This window comes from Gastrolobium bilobum, unplaced genomic scaffold (genome assembly GCF_033153095.1).
Source record: "Gastrolobium bilobum isolate Gb01-03AN ecotype WA unplaced genomic scaffold, APGP_CSIRO_Gbil_v1 utg1991, whole genome shotgun sequence".
Classification (NCBI taxonomy): domain Eukaryota; kingdom Viridiplantae; phylum Streptophyta; class Magnoliopsida; order Fabales; family Fabaceae; genus Gastrolobium; species Gastrolobium bilobum.
Window position 1 is genome coordinate 506467 of NW_026898956.1, and position 19854 is coordinate 526320.

General features: G+C 35.0%; 1 protein-coding gene across 1 annotated transcript; it reads left to right on the top strand.

Moving 5' to 3' along the window:
- Positions 1 to 672: 672 nt before the first annotated feature.
- On the top strand, positions 673 to 11912 carry LOC133285768 (uncharacterized). The gene is made up of 12 exons (XM_061483048.1): positions 673 to 3181; positions 3320 to 3562; positions 3662 to 3791; positions 4074 to 4226; positions 4376 to 4611; positions 4723 to 4792; positions 6027 to 6233; positions 6456 to 6688; positions 10017 to 10095; positions 10246 to 10383; positions 10984 to 11297; positions 11377 to 11912. The coding sequence occupies exons 1-11, from the start codon at positions 759 to 761 to the stop codon at positions 11185 to 11187; spliced, it is 4116 nt and encodes a 1371-aa protein (XP_061339032.1). The 5' UTR covers positions 673 to 758; the 3' UTR covers positions 11188 to 11297; positions 11377 to 11912.
- The last annotated feature ends 7942 nt before the right edge of the window (positions 11913 to 19854 follow it).

Sequence of the window (19854 nt, forward strand, 5' to 3'; positions counted from 1 at the left end):
TAGGCTGCGAAAAGTAGCCGTTGCACCAAGTTCGCTGCCCACTCCAGCGAACTTGGTACATGTCTGCCACGTGTCCTCTTAGCCGTTACACACAGTTCGTTGCAGTGGGCAGCGAACTTCGTTACATGTCTGCCACGTGGCGTGGCAGGTGAGAACATGCAAGTGCATTAATTGCAACCAAGTTCACTGCGAACTTAGTGTCCATAGGAAAGTGACACATCAAACTGAATTTGCAACACGTGATATCTGGATAAAATTTTTAGTAAATATTAGTATTTTGGTCGGTCTTCCCGATTTTTCCCCGTGTACAAACTTAATGTAGAAGCAAAATCACAAAGAGAAAGTGGAAAAGGCATCCCCAAATTTTCTTTCGTCACGTTTGTTCACTCTGAACCTTCCAAACGAGTCTTACCCTCTATTCTAATATATATAAATGTGTAATCTTAATGCTCTTATGGTTTTTTTTTATCACATATGCTCATGTGCTTTGTAAAAAATAAAAAACCATAGGAGTATATGTGATAAAAAACATACCATTTTACAAACCACAGGAACATATGTGATAAAAAAAAAATTACATGGACATAAATAATTTTAGAATAAACCATTGGTGAACTTTTCCTAATATTAATTAACCCAACAATTTTCATCTGTAGGTGGGAGTGGGAATTTGAAATCTCAACCATTGGAACCACACACCACAACACAATACATTTTCAAAACCCTACTCCTCCCAATTCGACCCTCTCTACACGTCAATGTCGCCGGCGGAACTGCACCTCTGGTCTCCGATCAACTCCTCTTCCTCCGATGCAGCGCCGCATTCTCCTCTCCATCCCACTGCTTTACCTCATTTCGATGCCGACACCTTAAACCCTTCCTTCTCCGCAGGTGGTGCCGCCGCCCGCGGCAGGTCGAGGCCTAGGTTGGTCAAGCTGAGGAAGCAGTCGGCGTCGCAGCACGCGAGGTCCAGGACCAGAACTTCCGCCGGTGACGGAGGCTCCGGCTTCAATCCTTTTCGTTCCGATCAGGTAAGTGACAATATTAGCGCGTCGAGTGGGCCCGTGGGAGATTCTAGTGGAGTGGAGAGTGGTGCCGGAGCTTGTGATGGCGGTTCTTCGAACTGTCATCGTAAGTTCGGGAACGAGGGTTTTGTGTTTGGCGCTAGAAAGGGTGATTCCGATTCTGCTCGGGACTTGAATTCCCAGCAGGGAACGACTGAGAAAGAAACGGAGTTTAGGAAGAGTGGTTGTGTGGAGTTTGTGTTTAGTTCTAAAGGGAATGATGTGGAATCGGATTCACTCCCCGAGAGAGGGGAGAAAAGAAGTGAAGATGCAACAAGGACGGTTTCTGGTGATGAAAGGAAGATGACATTAAGTTCGGAAACGGAGCACGGGGAGTTTAATAGTACGGGATTTGTTTTTAGTGCTGATGGAAACAATTCGTTTACTAATCCAAATACAGAAAAGGGGGAATCTTGTGTAAGTGTGGGAAATTCGGGGTTTGATTTTGGTGGGGAGAGGGAATGTAAGACTGAATTTGATTGTGAAAAGTGGGATTGTTCTGGTTCTGTTTTTGGTGACAACCATAGTGTTAAAACGTCGAGTTTTAATGTGGAAAAGCAGGAGTCTCTGATAAATTCGGATTGTGGAATGGGTGCTTTTAATTCCAAGACGGAAACAACTAGTAATAGTGATACAGATGCTGATCAGTATGATCATTTGCGTGATGATCATAAGTGTAAGAGTGGATATGGAAGTACTAATGGTTTTTCGGCTGCTTGTAATGACATTCCTGTAAATGAATTGCCAGATGAGATGAAGAAACTGAACATCAACCATTCTGAAGGTGCTGGTGTCACTAGAGATTCCATGAATTCACATGTAAATAGTAGTGCTGGTGCTGTTTTTGGAGGAAGTGCCAAGCAGTTCCATGAGAATATTGGTGGGCAAAACGTCAAAGCACGTGGAACGAATGATGTTCAAAATGGAACTGCTTGTGGTATTGCTTGTGATTCTACAGGAATACCTTGCTCTAAACCATCCACCGGTCAGGAAGGCATTAGAGATTTCCAGTGTGGCAAGATCCCCGGATGCAATGCATCTGAAGATTCAAAATTGAATGGAGCTACAGCATCACTTTCGTCATCATCATTTAGTCTTGATTACCTCCGAAATTGTTATGCTTCTACAGGCCAGCCCTCTAGTGCAGATAATGTTAAGTGTGATAATTGTTTTTCAAGTATTCCTGGGGCATCAAAGGAGTCTTTTATGGACTTTAAACCCCCAACATGGGATCCTTCTTGTTTTAAAGACAACTTATTTCCCAAGTTAAATAAAAAAATAGAATCAACACAGAAGGGAAGATCTTCTAAAGAAAAAGGATCAAAATATATGCGGCGAAAATTGAAACCACATTGCTTGAATCAGAAACAGACAACGCTGGATCATTTGTCAAAGGGAAACAGTTCACTTGAAAACCCTGATTCTTCTGGTGGCCACTCACCCATGGATTTTTCTCCCTATCAGGAAACAGTAGCAGATGATCAAGATGTAAAAGCTTCAGATGAATTAAATTATCTGCATTCAGAAATTCCCACTGATTATAAAGATGAACACTTGGCTGCTGTACGTAAAGAAGATATTAATACAACAGATCAAAGTTGTGCAGATCCAGATAATGACAAGTTATTGTCACGTAATGGAAGTTCTTCTGTTGGTGATTTTCATTCTTCTGTCCCTGAAATAGTCTGGCCTAATTGGAAATCCATGCTGTTCAACTCTAGTAGTATTTCTGGTGCTTTGGCAGATGCTACGGAAAACTTCACTTCAAACACTGAGAGGCAAGCGACTAATATATTTTGTTTTGTTCATGGTCTGGGTGACTCAAAGGGGAAAGATTTTGCATTTTCTGCATCATCAACTGTAGATGGTACTTCATCATCAATTAAGCTTAAACATAAGAAGAAATTTAGGAGGAAAACAGGGTGTGACTCATTTGTTATCTCTCCAAATGTGAATGGAAAGTTTGTATCTTCTGGACAAGTTTCTCCGATTACCACTGCCAACATGTCATCAAATTCTGATGGGATCGATAGGTCTCAGCTAAATGACCAGTTCAAGGAAGGGGATGTTGCATCATCGACTACAATTCAAGCAGTCTGTTGCAAGTGGAGACTCAGGTGCTGACCTTAAAATGAAACACCGGCTCTTTCAAATATATTTTAATTAATTATTTTAATATTTTGCTATGCTGATTTTTGTCAGATGTTTTTGAAATTTGCAATTTTTTTTATATGTGCAATTATGATTTTATCTAGGGGGAACCATGCTCATAAAGATGGTGATTTTTTTAAAGCTGAAGAGTTCTACACCCTCGGAATTAATTCTGTCCCTTCAAGTGAAAGATCTGAATGCTGGATTATTAAGCCTCTTTTGCTGTGCTATAGTAACCGAGCATCAACACGCATGAGTCTTGGAAGGGTTAGAGAAGCTCTAGGGGATTGCATGATGGCTGCTGCTCTGGACCCTACCTTTCTGAAAGTACAGATGAGAACTGCTAAGTAAGGGTTTTATTTATAATTATATTATTTAGATGACAAAACATAGTGGTTTATAGTTTTTACCTCCCTCATGTAATGAAATGTAACTTTCCTCTCCAGATGTCACCTTTTGCTAGGGGAAGTAGAATATGCTCAGCAGTGCTTTAATAAGTTATTGGAATCAGGTAATGTTGTTTGTTTGGATCGGAGGGTTATAGTAGAAGCAGCTGAATGTTTACAAAAGGCTCAGGTAATTCAATGATTTTCTTTTATGTGAATAGCACGATTGTGATAATTTTATCTGGATGTATTTTTCAAAATACTTTCAATTTGCTTGTTGATGATATTTTGTTTTTCTGGAAACTTTGTATTATTATCAGCTTTATATTATTATCGTTTATTACTACTGCCTTAGCTATTAGTCTTTCCAGAAGCAATTAATCTTTAATTCTGCTCTTCAATCTATCTTTGTTTGCTTCATGTTGTGCATGCTTTTATAAGATGTCTAATAAGTGTTATTCCATTTTTACAGGAAGTGGTTAAGTGTATAAATAATGCTGCTGAACTTTTAAAGGAGAGGACTTTTGATGCAACTTGCGCTGCTTTAGAACTACTTACAAAGGCATTGTCAATAAGTGTATATTCAGAAAAATTGCTTCAGATGAAGGCAGAGGCTCTATATTTGGTATTTTCTATTCCAATTATTTGCCTCACTCATCTTTATGCATTCTTATTCTGCTTTTTTGTTGTTGTTATTTTGCTGAATTATTATGTAACATGTATGTTATGGCTGATAAAAAGTGCTGTTTATTATGTTGACATGATATCTTGCAGCTACAAAAGTATGATGCAGCAATTCAGCTTTGTGAACAGAGTCAGCATAGTGCAGAAAAGAATTTTTCCTTGGAAAACTGTGCAGACAATTCCAATATTCCCATGTGTGATAGTTACTCAATTGTAAAATTGTGGAGGTGGTCATTGATATCCAAGTGCTACTTTCATTTGGGAAAGCTTGAGGCATCACTTAATGTTCTTGAGAAATTACAGCAAGTAGTGTCTGTTGATGACAAGTAATTTAACCTTTTTAACAACAAGGCTGATTTTTCATTTGCCATTTCAATCAAGTTATACTTTCTTTTTTCAAATACTATAGATATCTTTTGCTAATTTTAAATGTTCAGATGCATGATCGACAACATTGAAGACTTGCTGTCATTAGCTGCTACAATACGAGAACTCCTAGACCACAAGGTAATTTCAAGATGCCCTTCTTTCTAAATTAATGCCTGAATGCAAATGGTAATTATTGAAATGTCTTGACAGTTCTCAGGTTTAGTTGCATGTCAAGCATATTGCATACTTACTATAATATGTCCTTTCTGTGGATCCTGTATTAGTGATGACATATACTACTATTATTAAGTATTCCATGTATGAATTAATTTATGACTTATGAGAACCTCTGTCATGAGAAAAGCATCCTACTAAGGTACCACTATGTAGTTCTCTGATGAATTTTTTTTAGGGAAAACTTCAAAAAAAACCCCTGTTAGTTTCTTCATAATCACTTAACCCCCCTCCCCGAAATTTTTAATCATTTACCCCCCTGCTTTAAGTTTTTTTATCATTTACCCCCCTAACTTGATTTTCCATCCAAAATTACAGTAAACATTGTTAATTTTTTTATAAAATACCAAAACTACCCTTTAATTATAGAGATGAGTACGATCCAGTGCTACAACATCTCTAGCTGCCATGATTATGATATCTGCACAGGAAACAACTCCTGGACACGCTTTTTCTAGTGCTTCCTTAACTTTATCAATAATTTCGTATGATCTAAGCGAATTTATATTTGAGAGTGCCATCTTCTCACCAAGCATAGTTGGTGTGTCTCAAGTAACATAGAAGCATCACACCCCTTCACAAATTCAATAGGTAATTCAGAAAATAAAAAATAAAAGAAAATAAAAATCTAAGTTGGGTACGTTGACGAAGCAATCATGGAATTGGGGGCTTTTGAATGGAAAATCAAGTGTTGTTTGTTTTTTAATTAAAGGGTAGTTTCGGTATTTTATAAAAAAGTTAATACTATTAACTATAATTTTGGATGGAAAATCAAGTTAAGGGGGAAAATGATAAAAAAAACTTTAAGTAGGGGGCTAAATGATTAAAAATTTCGGGAAGGGGGTAAGTGATTATGAAGAAACTTATAGGTTTTTTTTGAAGTTTTCCCTTTTTTTTATAACTGGAAAAGTATAAATAATTCTTTTAGTGTCCCTTTCGAAATCTGACATGACTGGTATAATTTTTTTAACTCCGGAATCCTGATTGATTGAGGTTTATACATTGGAATAATTAGGTTAGCTTCTTCTCACTCTATTTGAACCATTTTCAGATTTGTAGTTTTGTATCTTTTCTGGGTAACTGCTGGTGTTATTCCTATTAAATGTATGTTGATCCTTATTCTTCTTCTTTACAACAGAGTGCAGGAAATGAAAACTTCAAATTGGGAAAGTATACAGAAGCAGTGGAGAATTACACTGTTGCTTTATCTACCAATATCAAATCACGTCCTTTTGCGGCAATATGTTTCTGCAATCGTGCTGCAGCGCATCAAGCTTTGGGCCAAATTGCTGATGCTATTGCAGACTGCAGTATGGCTATTGCCCTTGATGGAAATTATGCAAAGGTGTGCTTTTCTAAAATCCCTTCAATTAAGTGAACTCATGAGTTCATATCTGGATTTTCTTCCTAGATGCTAGCTTAACTCATTTAAAAAATGGGAAGTAATATCAACTGCAGACAGAAATTTCATTTGAATTGATGAGTTTCATGGAATACGATGATTTTTTCTGCGTGACTCCAATTTACTATGGATGGGAGGGGGAATCTGATTGCTCTCATTTTGCAGGCAATTTCAAGAAGAGCGACCTTACATGAGATGGTTAGAGATTATGAACAAGCAGCTTGTGACCTTAAGAGACTTGTATCTGTTCTTGAAACTCAATCCAATGAAAAGGCCAAACAGTCTGACTCGCCATGTGGATCAAATGGTGTGAAAGAATCAAGGCAAGCTCATCAACGTCTGCTTTTAGTGGAAGATGAAGCCAAAAAGGGAACCCCCTTGAACTTTTACCTCATTTTGTAAGTTCTTTATTCAATTGGGATTTCCCGTCCTACTTTTTTTTCTAGTATAACTCAAAGGTCTGTAGGCTAAATTCCCCAAAATGCATGTTGAGAATCCCCTGAGGCCACCTCTTTGGGGTGATCTATATGGCAGACATACATTAGAATTTAGAACTCCAATTGATGGCCGTGCTTTGTGACAGTAGAAGTTAGAACGATGAGAAAAAATAGAAAGTTTTCCAAGTAGCCGTAACCTCTACTTAGTTTAATTGCATAATTGTATGCATATTCAGAGTGTACATGGGAATATGCAAATGATTATATGAGATATCTGGATGTTGGCATCTTTTATGTTGGTACACAAAAGTTTAGAGGGAGGGGAGGTTGCTCGGTTCATACGTCAAGGCATGCCACAAGCCTCAACAAAGACTTACAATGGTACTTAGAGGTGACCTATCAGTGAAGTACCATTAGCATGGAATGAACCCAACACCTTTCCATTGACACGATTCGATCCTACCAATTGAGCCAATGCTCATTGGTCATGCTAATTTGTTAGAAACTGGATCATATTGCACTGAAAAAATGTAGATACTGTAATATTTCACTATAAACACTGATATCAATTGATATCTGCAGCCATATAGATGGATTTATAATGGACTGAAAGAAAAAGATAACAGGGGCATTCAAGAGGCCCTGATCTCTCCTGTCCACTTCTACATCACTATTTTCTTCCTTCCCCCCTCTAATCTATTATCATTTTATATTTCTCTTTAGCTTAGAACAGAATTTCCCTTCCAATTTTTACCTATGGTTATGCTGCTAGTTAGGTACCCTTAATCATGCCAAGTACTTTACACAGTTTGGGATCTGATCCCCTACAATTCTTCCTCACATTCACATACAACTTCACAATAGGATTTTCAACACTTGAAATCGAGAAACTGTGTGTATTGTGACCACACATGAATTATATTTACATGATGTGGCACTAATAACACAAAACCTATGTGTATACATTTTAACACTAACAATACGCCCCCCAAAGCTTGCTTTCAGCTTGTCCTCAAGGTGAAATATGGGGAACTGGTTTTATATGGAAATGATGGATTCCCAAGAATTTTCAAAATTTGGAAGGTCTTGCCATTTGATAAGCACTACAGAAACTCATAAGTTGGTGCTGTAGCTGAGAACCTCCAGTGGTTGAACTTTTAGCTCCCAGTCTTAGTCTTCGGACAGAAATGGTGGTAATGGAGGGCTCTCAGCTGTGGTAGTGATGGGTACATAAATACCATGTGGATGTGGCTAGCAGCACAGGTAAATCCAACTTGTGGTCTGCTTTAGAGGTCCTCAAAATCATTTCTTGGCTTATAGTGTACCTCAAAATCGTATCCAATTAGCTTAGAGGTCCATTTATCCTGTTCCTCTTCGGGTTACCTTTGTTCACTAAGAAATATGAGACTTTGTTGGTCTGTTTTCACTATAAAGTGTCTGCCAATTAGATAATGAGTTTGAGCTCATTCAGACAATGGTTGACTGATGAATGCAATGTGCCTCCATTCTTGCTTCAGAACGACCTCCTAATCCTCTGCCTGAGGCATCAGTGTCCACTGTGAATGTCTTATTAAAATCTGGAATATCTAGGACAGGTACAGAGGTCATATCTTTAATGAATCAAAGGCCTCTTGAGCTTCTTGCCCTATCCTGAAACTATTTTGTTTAAGATGTTAAGTCAAAGGTCAAGCAATTTCACCATAGTCCTTGACTAATTTCCTGTACTAGCCAGTTAGGCCTAGGAACCCTCTTAGACTCTTTACATCAGTAGGAGTGGTCCAATTCACCATAGCTTCTAATTTTTTTTGGATCTGCCGTTGTCCCTGAAGCTGAAATTAGATGGCCTAAATTTTCCAGTTCTGACTGACCAGAACTGCGTTTCTTCCTCTTTATAAACAAACAATGTTCCCTTAATTGAAGTACCATTCTTAGTTGTAAGCAATGGGACGGTTGATCTTTGCTGTGAATCAGTTTGTCATAAAAAAATACAAACTTCCTTAAAATGGGTCTCAACATCCCATTCATAAGGGATTGTAAGTTTGAAGGGGTGTTGGACATACCAAAGGGCATCACAAGGAACTGATAGTGTACCTCATGAGTCTGAAAGACAGTTTTGTGTATGTCAGCCTCCTTCATTCTCATATGGTGATATCCAAATTTCATAACCAATTCATCGAGCCACTAATCTATTGCTGGAATAGGAAATTTATTAGGTATGGTTACCTAATTGAGAACCCAGTTGTTATAGGAGGTCAAAAGACAGTCAATATAATTTACTTGCCTGAACCAAGGTAACAGTGGCCCAAGCACTTTAATGACGACCAAATCTATCATAGTGTTCTATTAAAGGACCTCTAAAGAGAGGCTGCAAAAACAATCCGATCCCATTCCTCAGAAATTATCTAAAGGCAAAAAAAAGTTACTTTGGAGATTTGAGCATTCCGTTATGTTATTTTACATCAGACAATAGCATCACCAGCACCTTACCGTAAAATTTCCCTCACTACTGCCAAAATCTCTTAACCTAAACTGTAAGAACTGCTCAAAGCATATCTCAGTAGAGTGGAAAACCATACAACGTACAAGATTAGAAAGTAATGCGGCAACTTCATGTTAAGTCATAATGATCTATTCTGAATATATTTTTTGTCTCCGATCTTTTTCTTTCTTTAGATGTTGTGTTTAGTAAACATGCTTCAGCTGTTACACCATTTGAGGTTATCTACTTTTAAGTGGTTATATACTGTAAAGAACAAATTCAACCCAAAAACTTAAGCTGGTGGGTGAAGCTACATTAATGGTTTTATATATTTCTCACACGAGAGCCCATTGGGCTTGAAGGGTAGATAATGCATCAGGCTCAGTCTACTTGTGCTAAGAAAATTCCACAAGAAAAGTGGGGGTGGTGAGGATCGAACCCGTGACACCGGGGCTCTGATACTATGTAAAGAATTAATTTAACCCAAAAGCTTAAGTTGGTGAGTAAGATTACATTGATGATTTTATATATCTGTAACATATACTTTTATTACATAGAACAACACTAGTGTATTATAGACTGATACATATGAAGTCACTAGTTACACATGAAAGGAATCTTTTCAGTTTTTTTTTTTTTTTTTTTTTTTTGCAATGGTCAATTGAAAACATGTCACCATCTATATTGTCAAAATACCATCACACGTGTCAATATTCCATTATGCATTGAGCTACCGAGTTTTCTGCTACTGATAGTTCCTAGTTTAAAGAGTCCAAATCTAAATTCTGTTCTTTACAATGTCAATACCAGAGGAATTAAACCAGCTGATACTGCAACTGATATCAAGAAGGCGTACCACAAGGCAGCTCTCAGACATCATCCAGACAAGGTTTGAGTCTTTCTGAGTCTGCATTGTTATCTTAGTATAACTATTTTTTTCCTTCTTTTTTGGATATAAAGGAGGGCCTAATCTCACATTTTCAGTGTTCAAAGCTTATGTTCGGAAACTTTCTTTTCTCTGCTTTTGGTTTGAATCTAGGCTGTTCAGTTGGCAAGAGGTGAAGTTGGAGATGAAGGCCGAGTCTGGAAGGAAATTTCACAGGAGGTGCACAAGGATGCTGATAGGCTTTTCAAAATGATTGGAGAGGCATATGCTGTGCTTTCAGACCCTGCTAAGGTTATACACATGTATTTTTGTTAGTTAATGAATCTGAATGCATCATTAACTCTAGCCTGATAATGCATGCTAGCTAAGCAACAGAGGGATAGAAAATAGATCACAAATAATAATAGAATGGCTATATAATACTATCTTTTTGGCACTGACATGCTCTACTGAAATGCTTAAGTTCACTCCTGTCTTAAAACCCTTATTCTCAAGCTGGAGTGTGCTACTAGCTTCTTTCAAACAAAGCTAACCCAAGTAGCCATCAAGTAATGTTTCTGAACCGATATGGGCCGTTCTGATTATTTTTTTGAAAAAGGTGAGTTTTTTCTTCTCCGAAAAGAGTGGGTGCAAGTAATTTTGTCTGTAAGACATGTAATGGGCTTCATCAATTTGTGAAATGTGCTTACTGGCTCTATCTGTCGGGCAAACATAAATTTTGTATCAGATTTATTAGAGATGGCTTACTCCGTAGTTTTCCTGTTTCCTTCTTTGGTTGTGTTGGACGTTGTTCAAAGTTTTAGACTATTTCAGTTTCTTAATTTTCATTAAGGGTCTATTCTTTGTAATTAATAGAAAAAACTGATAAGCTTCTACTTTCATTGATCATAGCGCTCGGAGTATGATTTGGAAGAGGAGATAAGTAAAGCTTATAAGCAGAATAGCAGGGGTGGCACGTGCAGGAGATCTTCAGATGTTTATGGGTATGGAAGACCATCTGATGGTTATAAATCTCCCTCTGACAGAACTTCTAACAGACGATATGGACGGGATTATCAATGGAAGACATATGGACATTCATATTCTCGATGGTGAGAGGATACTCAGACAAGGGCATTGACGTTCTTATTCCTGGTCGGATTGAAAGTGACATTCCTTCTGGTTCTTGATGGTGTGAAATAAATGGCGTAAACCTGCTTTTGCAGGTAGTTTTGATTCCTATACTTGGTCCGGTTGAAAGTGACTCAGTCCATTTCTGATTCTTTTTCTTTTGGTTTGACTCAGGCCATTACTCAAATAAGATTTATTGCAAATATGAGCTATAGTGGATACCTTAAAGTAGTCAAGAACTAAATGATTGGGAAAGGAGGCAAGAACAGGCCCCACCAACAGTCAGATACGTGTTTCACTAACTTAAGTCCTAACAAGGCGTTGATGCTATACCTTACTACCCTTCATCCCATGCTTGTTGCTGGACAAGATTTTTTCATAAAGGGATGGGGATGATGAATATGCAGAAAGTCTGGCAGATACAGACACAGGAGGCAATGCAGTTGTGCTCGCATAATTTCTCGAATGTCATGGATGCTGTTAAAGTTATCATCATGTATCATTGCTTTATCTGGATTGGATTGAGAAACTTAATAGGAAGTGATTCAGCCAAAAAGAAGAAGAGAGCCGGTAATAAATACATAAAATTCATTTTTTTTTAATAGACTAGAGCTACATATCCCTTCCCCTTGACAAAGTTGAAAACTATTGCTTAACATTTTTCTTTTCTTGGATTCAGAACTGGCGAACACCTTATCTAAATAATACTATCAACCTAGAAAGTATTGGTATTTTATGTTTTGGTAAAATTTTAGAAGTATAGATGATGGAACCAGTGTTGATAAATCTGGATTGGCCAAGCTTGGTTAACTCGAAACTAGTCATATTGTTGGTCTGGGTGAATGCAGATCGGTCAAGCATTGGAACTGGTGCCAAAGATACCATTACAATCAAAAGGTCATTTGTACCCAAAAGAAATAAAAAATTATGTTATAACTCAATACTAGGGACAACTCATTACTAATGCTCATGACTTATACTTGATACCAAAATAAGGTGACTTGTGGGAATGTGAGACTCAAAAACACAAAAAACAGGGAAAGAAAGGTAAAATTTCAAAGTGAAAAACATAAAAATAGAAATCCAATCATACATGGCATTCATTCAAAGTAATTAGCTCTTTCTGTGTAGATAAATTCGCCAATTATGTGCATGTATAAATGTCTATACATTTGTCAGACTGTACAAAAGTGTCATGGAAACAATAAAAAAATAAAATAATTTTTTAATACAAAATCACTCGGGGCAGGAGGACTACCCCTTAGATATATCACATAATCTCCTATACGTGCGATCTTTAACGGATATGGTTGAAATTAGCAAATGACTCAGTGTTTGCCCTCGATGCTGGTGGTTTGCACATTTATGGGTTTCCAAAGACCTTCCAAAAATGCAGTTCCTCCCTTGTATTGAGTTATAACATTAGTATTTTTTATTTCTTTTGGGTACAAGTGTTTGCCTTTGATTGGTGCTCTGAGAAATGGTCCTTCATAAAATTTGCTGGGAATATCCGGCAACCTTATCCAAGCTGTGATCTTTGTAATGACCGCATCATCTGGGTTGAATTCTGGCTCCCATTTTCTGATAGAAAGATAGTGACCCAATATTACTCATGGTCCTCCATTTATAGCCGCTAGTAAGTAAATCATTTTTATTGGAGAATGTTCATAATTTTTTAATATAAATTATATATTTGCATATATTTATCTAGGTTATGCGGTTGAACTAGCGACTCACTGGTTAAACTAGTTACTCAATGACCCCATATCTCAATCAGGTCAATGACCGGATGAGATTTAATAACATTGGAACGAACAAATGTTTAAAATAATTAGAGGTGTATGTAATATTAATTTAGGTAAGAATTTTAAAAAATAATTTTGTGTGCATTTCACTCGTAAGCATTCTTCAACTCGTGTACCAAGCAAGGGATCATTGAGAACTATCCTCATTTATTGCAAATGGTAAGCATGTTACCGGCATTGTTGGGGACATTGACCAAAGTGTCACTGTTGGCCAAAAAAATTACCAGACTGCCACGCCAACAGTAAATTTTGTCAAAATGCCACGCGGCATAATTCGCTACACAGTGTAGCGAATTATGCATGCAAGTAATTCGCTACACAGTGTAGCGAAATATGTCACGTCAGACTGCTCAGAACCAAAAATGTCATGTGTTAAAATTGAAGAAATTCACTACATAGGGTAGCGAATTTCTACAATTTTGACACGTGGCATTTTTGGTTCTGACGTGGCATATTTCGCTACTCTGTGTAGCGAATTACTTGCATGCATAATTCGTTACACTGTGTAGCGAATTATGCCGCGTGACATTTTGGCAAAATTTACTGTTGACATGGCAGTCTGGTAATTTTTTTGTCCAAACGTGACAAAATGGTGACTGTCCCGCATTGTTGCTAGTAATATATATGTTATAACTAATTAACTATTATTTTTATTTTTTTGTAAATACTAATTAACTATTATTAAGTTATATTTAAGAAAGAGGAACCGTAGTGTCTATCATCCCTTTAATTTCGACCTAACTTTTTGCACTCTTATGCATCCCAATTTTCATTCTTCAATTGTAAATATTCGACTTTACCTCACAATTCTTATCAACGAAATATAACTCAATTGACAAAAAGCTCAGTACTGAATCCCCCAATTAAATTTCGTGCCAGATGATCTTAAAAGAATTTATTTGCTAGCCAAAAGAAAGGCAGTTACTTCTTCACTCCCCTCATCTTCTTTGGTGCCTCATCGAAGTCATAGCTGACGTCACATTAACACATGTCAAAAACTATTCATTGGAGAGAGTTGTTTTGAAAAATGATTCTAAAAACTATGATTGTTTTCTTGTTTTAAAAACTGGAAAACCAGAACAATCAAGGGATGTTTTCAAAAGTTATTTTTTGGTTTTTTTGTTTTGGCTGTGGTAATTTTGTAAATATGAGGATTCATTAATGATATTATTGTAAATAAATTTAATTTCTTTTTAATTTTAAATTACTTTATAGTTGCAATATTGTAATTATAAGATTTCATCAATGGTACTTTTGTAAATAACTGAAACTTTTTTATAACTTCAAATCCAAATATACTCAAACAAATTTTATTGTTCTTGATCACCCATTGCAAGTATAATTTTATTATTCTTTTACTCTCAAAATCTGTTTTCAAAACAGTTTTTTAAAACAAAAAAAAACAAAAACATATTCAAACACACCATCATGGGATCCTTATTCTAATGCTTCTCTTCTTGAATAACTTTTATAATGGGCTTGTTAAGTTGACAATGAATGTTGTGGTCTCGCATCAGGAAAGGTGCTGTGCACTAGTTTGTATGGCATTAAGATTGAAGATATCTGGAAATAATTTCACACCTTGTTGAAAAAGATAAGTAGTCTCTAATGGATCCACCTTATTCTGCTTTGCACCTTATTCATATAGGTGATGAGAAACTCCACAACAATATTCACCACTTGTAAGCCGATAAAAGTATGTGCTACTTCTCAAAAGATAAACTGACACAATCTTTGAGCCAATGATTTCCTTCCAATGTGCTTTTAAATAAGTTTAAGAAAAGTTTTTATGATAATATTTTCTAGAAGACTTTATTTAATTCGTCAGAAATTATTGGCCAATGTTTTTTTCCGTACTATTTCATTGGAAACTGGTTAATTAATTATTTAGATGTGATGTTCACATTATAATTTTTCTATACCAACCCAATGACATATGAGAGGCGAATAGGTCTCGGGGTTAGTCATAGTTAAAGTTCTTTGTCCTTTCCCATAGATATATTTGATGGAATTGATTTTAGATTCTTTTTCCAGTTACTCAACCTATGTTGTCAACTGAGCTACATTCATTGAGTGATAATTTTCATTAGTCAGATGAATGGTTATTGGAAATTTGGTCGACAAAACTATATTTATTAGGTGATAATTTTCATTAATCAAATGAATGGTTATTGGAATTAACTTTTATTTTCACATTTACAAATAAATAATGACTGTGCATTTTTATGCTCAATATAAATTTAGGAGGGAAATCACACACTATACAAAGTTTTATGGTTTTTTGTGCTTATGAATATGTTTGGTGTACATGATAGGATAAGACTTGATAGTATAGGACATGATAGGATAAGGCATGTTTGGTTTCGATAGCAAGCAAGAAGATGAACTACTCAACTACGTGTGAAGTTGTCAATAGCTTCAGCTCAAGAATCAGAATGAGAAAAAGGCTTACTGTGACGACACGAGGCATGAGTTCAAAATTATGAAGAACAACCAGTGAATCGCAATGGAATGGGCGGATGAGAAGTATGTTGTGTCGACGTGGAGGAGGCTGAACCAGATGCCTCTGTTCCCTCATGTGGCCAACACCGTCTTGCCTACAACAACATACTATACGAAGAAGTATAATGAGATGGTTGTTTATGAGAAAGTTCAAAGGCGAACGTGAAGGGAAGAAAGGAGGCAGAAGGAGAAGAGAGGTGTTAACCTAATACATCATCCTCTTTTCAGATCTAAGCCTCACCCCCCAGGGCTAATTAGATTATACATTATTTTAATGTATTAAGCAATCCTGCTGTATAAGTTTATACTATACGATGGCCACATCAAACAACTAAAAATGCCATAATATATAGTATAAATTTATACTATCAGATCTTATATATCACACCAAACAAGCTCTATGGGCATGTTTGGTGCATAATATAGGATAATGCCTGATAGTATAAGACCTGATGGTATAAGGCCTAATTGTATAGGACCTGATTAATTTTTAATACTATCCAGCATTTGATATTGTATTGTATAAGATAATATCCTCTAGTGTTTGGAAATGCACTTTATAATACTAAATAGGATAAAAATAAATATTTTTTAAAAAATACTCTTGAATAAAGAATTTATATAATTCTTCCAATTATGTCATCTGATATTAATTTTTATAAAAATCTATTGATCAGTGTGTCCAAAAAATATATTAATTTATATAAAAAAAATTCTGATATTTTAAAAATTAATTTATTAAAAAATTAATTTTTATTTTAATATGTTAATATTGAAATGATATATTAATTCTTGAGAATTGTACTTGTAAGAAATATTAATATATTGTTAACTCTCCCAAATGAGAGTTAATTTTGTATTTTTATGATGAATTTGCTGCATAAATTCCATATAAGTTGTCTTGTTTGCATGATAATTGAGCTAAATATTGCATATTCATGATTAAGTGCTTTGAGATGACTAAGTATGGAAAATGAGACAATATTCCTTGGTTTTGTGTAAGAATAGATGATTTGTTGAGTGTTTGTCTATGCAGGAAAAGTTGATGCCAGAATGCTGTAGCAGAGAAACTGACGAAGTAATGATATAGCAATCGGTACAGCATGACAGGGAAACAACTGAAATTTCAAAATTCAAAAATTAGTTATTCCTCAACAAATGGATAAAGCACCAGCAAGTAGGGATAAATGACGTTCTTGAAGATTCATTCTTATCTCAAATTTCCAAAGATCAAGGACAACAAACTCTTATCTAGTCAACAACAATATTGGCATAAGAAAATCAAGAAGATCAAGATCTTATCCAATCAAGTGCCAACAGCTCAAGAAAATAGGGATAAGATAAGGCTGCAGCAACACAATTCATGGATTTTCACTCCCAAAGTGAGGCCCAATTAACCAACCATCTTTTCCTATTTAAAGAGGACTACATTACGAATTCAAAAAGGCTGGAAAGAATGTAGTACCCCACACTACGTTTAGAGAGAGAAGGGGGAGATTCTTGGAGGAAGAAGAGCTGTTGGAGTCTTGCTGGAGCAAGACTGTGACAAAGTTTTACAACTACATTCTTTTCGTCTTCTTTTCTGTTTTTCCATGAATTCTTTCTCCTTCTTTTCTATTTTTTCTATTCCATTATGAGCTAAATTGCTTCTTAGGTTAGGTGATAAAGTACCTATGCTGTAACACTGTAATGGATGCCTAAACTTTGTTTTTATGAATGTTTAATTAGTTTTTCAATGAGTTTGCTTATTCTTATTCATGTATGCATGTCGAGAGATACATATATGATATTGAGGAGGTTAGGGCCGAGAGGTTTCCGAATCCAGACCCTTGTTGAATTGTGTGGATTAATTAGGTTAAGAAAGTTAACTTGATTAAATTGTGGGTAGAGAGATCATTCACACCACATAGCCTCTGAACTTGAACTTTAACAATTGAATAATTAGTTTGGCCATAGAGATGTGGGAATTAGTTATTGGGTATATATATTAGGTTGGCCAAAAGCCGCAGCATACCTTAGTGTTCGGTTACTAATTAAGCATTGATAGAGCATTGTTATAGTATCATTTCAGTATTGCTGTATCAGAAAATTGAACCTGACCTATATCTCATCCATCATTTTAATACCCTCGAATTAGTTTACTGTTTTCTTAGTTTAATTATCTTTTATTTTACAAATCCAACCATAAAAATTAATCATTTTCTAGTTTCTTTACTTAAATAATCATTGCTTTATAAATCATCTTCGTGGGAACGATACTTGGACTCACATATTCCTTTATTACTTGTGACACGTACACTTGCGTATTTGTGTGATTGATTTAATTGATTGCAAATTGCACAACATACATCAACCTCTTTTCTGGCCTAATCCCACCTCCTTAGGCCTGATTAAGTTATACATCATTTTGATATATTAAGGGGTTCTGATGTATAAGCTTATACTATATGATGGTCATACCAAATAACTGAAAATGTCATAACGTATAGTATAAACTTATATTATCAAGTCTTATACATCATACCAAACAAGCCCTATATGTGCTGGGATGGAAGAGTATCCATAAAAATAAAATTCACTGGTCAATTTCTAGTGCAATTTTACAGAAAATAAAAATAAAAGTTAATTCACGAGTTTTTCACTTCTATCTTTTGACCCTTAAAAACACTAAAAAAAAATGTTATTATCATTGTGAGAAAAGCTATCACATTTAATTCTAAGTGGGGGATAAGTTTCTGAGTAAGTTTCATCAATAAATTGATGAGCACCTTGTGTCTCACACAAGTTTTTTAAACTAAGCTAAAAAAGAATAAATTAAAAGGAATATATTCAAAACTAAAAAAAATGTATAATCAAATTAAAAAGATTTAAATTTTTTATTTTTTTAAAAATAATTTTGTTCATAAAATTGATTGAATTATGCAGATTAGTGAACGTACTTTTTTGAAATAAAATATACATAAAAAACTATAGTTAATAAGTTTTTAAAATGCTTACTTATTTTAGAAGTTCGAACTAAGTAACTTTATTACCTATTTTAATATGGGATACCTTTTTTCTGTTGTCACTTTACCACTTTTTCTGATGCAGCAGATACAGAAAAAATGAGATCCACTTGTTTTTTTTTTTAAAAAAAAGATCCGTCAATGTATTCTGACTTTCTATCGGTTATTGTAAAATTTCTGAAAAAACAGTAATAGCAGAAGTACATTACCCTTTAATGTGATCCTGTGTAAGTGAGAATCACAATTTCAATGACAAGAGAAAATTATCATTTTATTTGCTAATCATTAATCTATCAATTAATGATTGAAAATATTATACGAAGATGAAACGTAAGAAAGCTTAGTATAGGAATAAAAAAAGCATTCTACCCAAAAAAAAAAAAAAAACTTGGAGTAGGAGTGTTCGCGATTTGAATTGGTTCGGTTTTTGAAGTTAAAATCATCATATCCAATTCCTTCAGTTTGATCATTTAATCATCCATTCAGTTTAATTTTTTTTTTTCAATTCTCATCCAATCCAATTTTATTCGGTTTAGTGGATCGATTTTCGATTTTTCAAAAAATCTAAAATTTCAATCATACAAATCACTAGCTAAATCAAAATGAAGCAAGTTACAAATCACATGAAAATTCAAGTCTTCAAATTTATGAAGAGTTAAAAGAAAGTAACAGATAATAAAAAAAATTAAAACAAGATAGTTTGCTATAAATAACATCCAAGATTCCAAGTCTACAAAACAACAAGATTCCAAGTCATCATCTTTCTCTTTCATATGTCACTCTTTAGCTTGCTCAATGCTTACTCTGTGGTCATCATATTGATATTTTTAATGTTCCCCTAATATACTCTTACTCTATGTCTTTAAGTTATTCAATATCATGTAAACTCATGAAAATATTGAGGAGTCACGTATAAAAGTTACTAAATTAGAGAAAAGGGCATCAGTGGAATTTTAAAAATAATAAATATATAATTCATTGGATCAGTTTGGATTGAATCGATTTTTACTAACCAAACCAAAAATCGGTCCAATCTAATTAAAATATGCGATTTTTTTTTCGATTTTCGGTTATCAATTTTTTGATTCGATCACCATGATTTGAATTGGTTGATGAATACCCCTAGTTTAGAGAGGTGTTTAAAGTGAAATTGAAATGAAAATAATTAATTAGTAATTTTTTCGTTTTCGCGGAAAAATGTAATGCGTTACTATGATGAAAATATGTTAAATTTTGTCTTAAACTAAGTTAATTAGGTCTATTTTTGAGAAATGCCAACTTTTATATGATGTATTAATAGACCTAAACTTTTTAAAAATAGACATAAAAAATTTAGTACA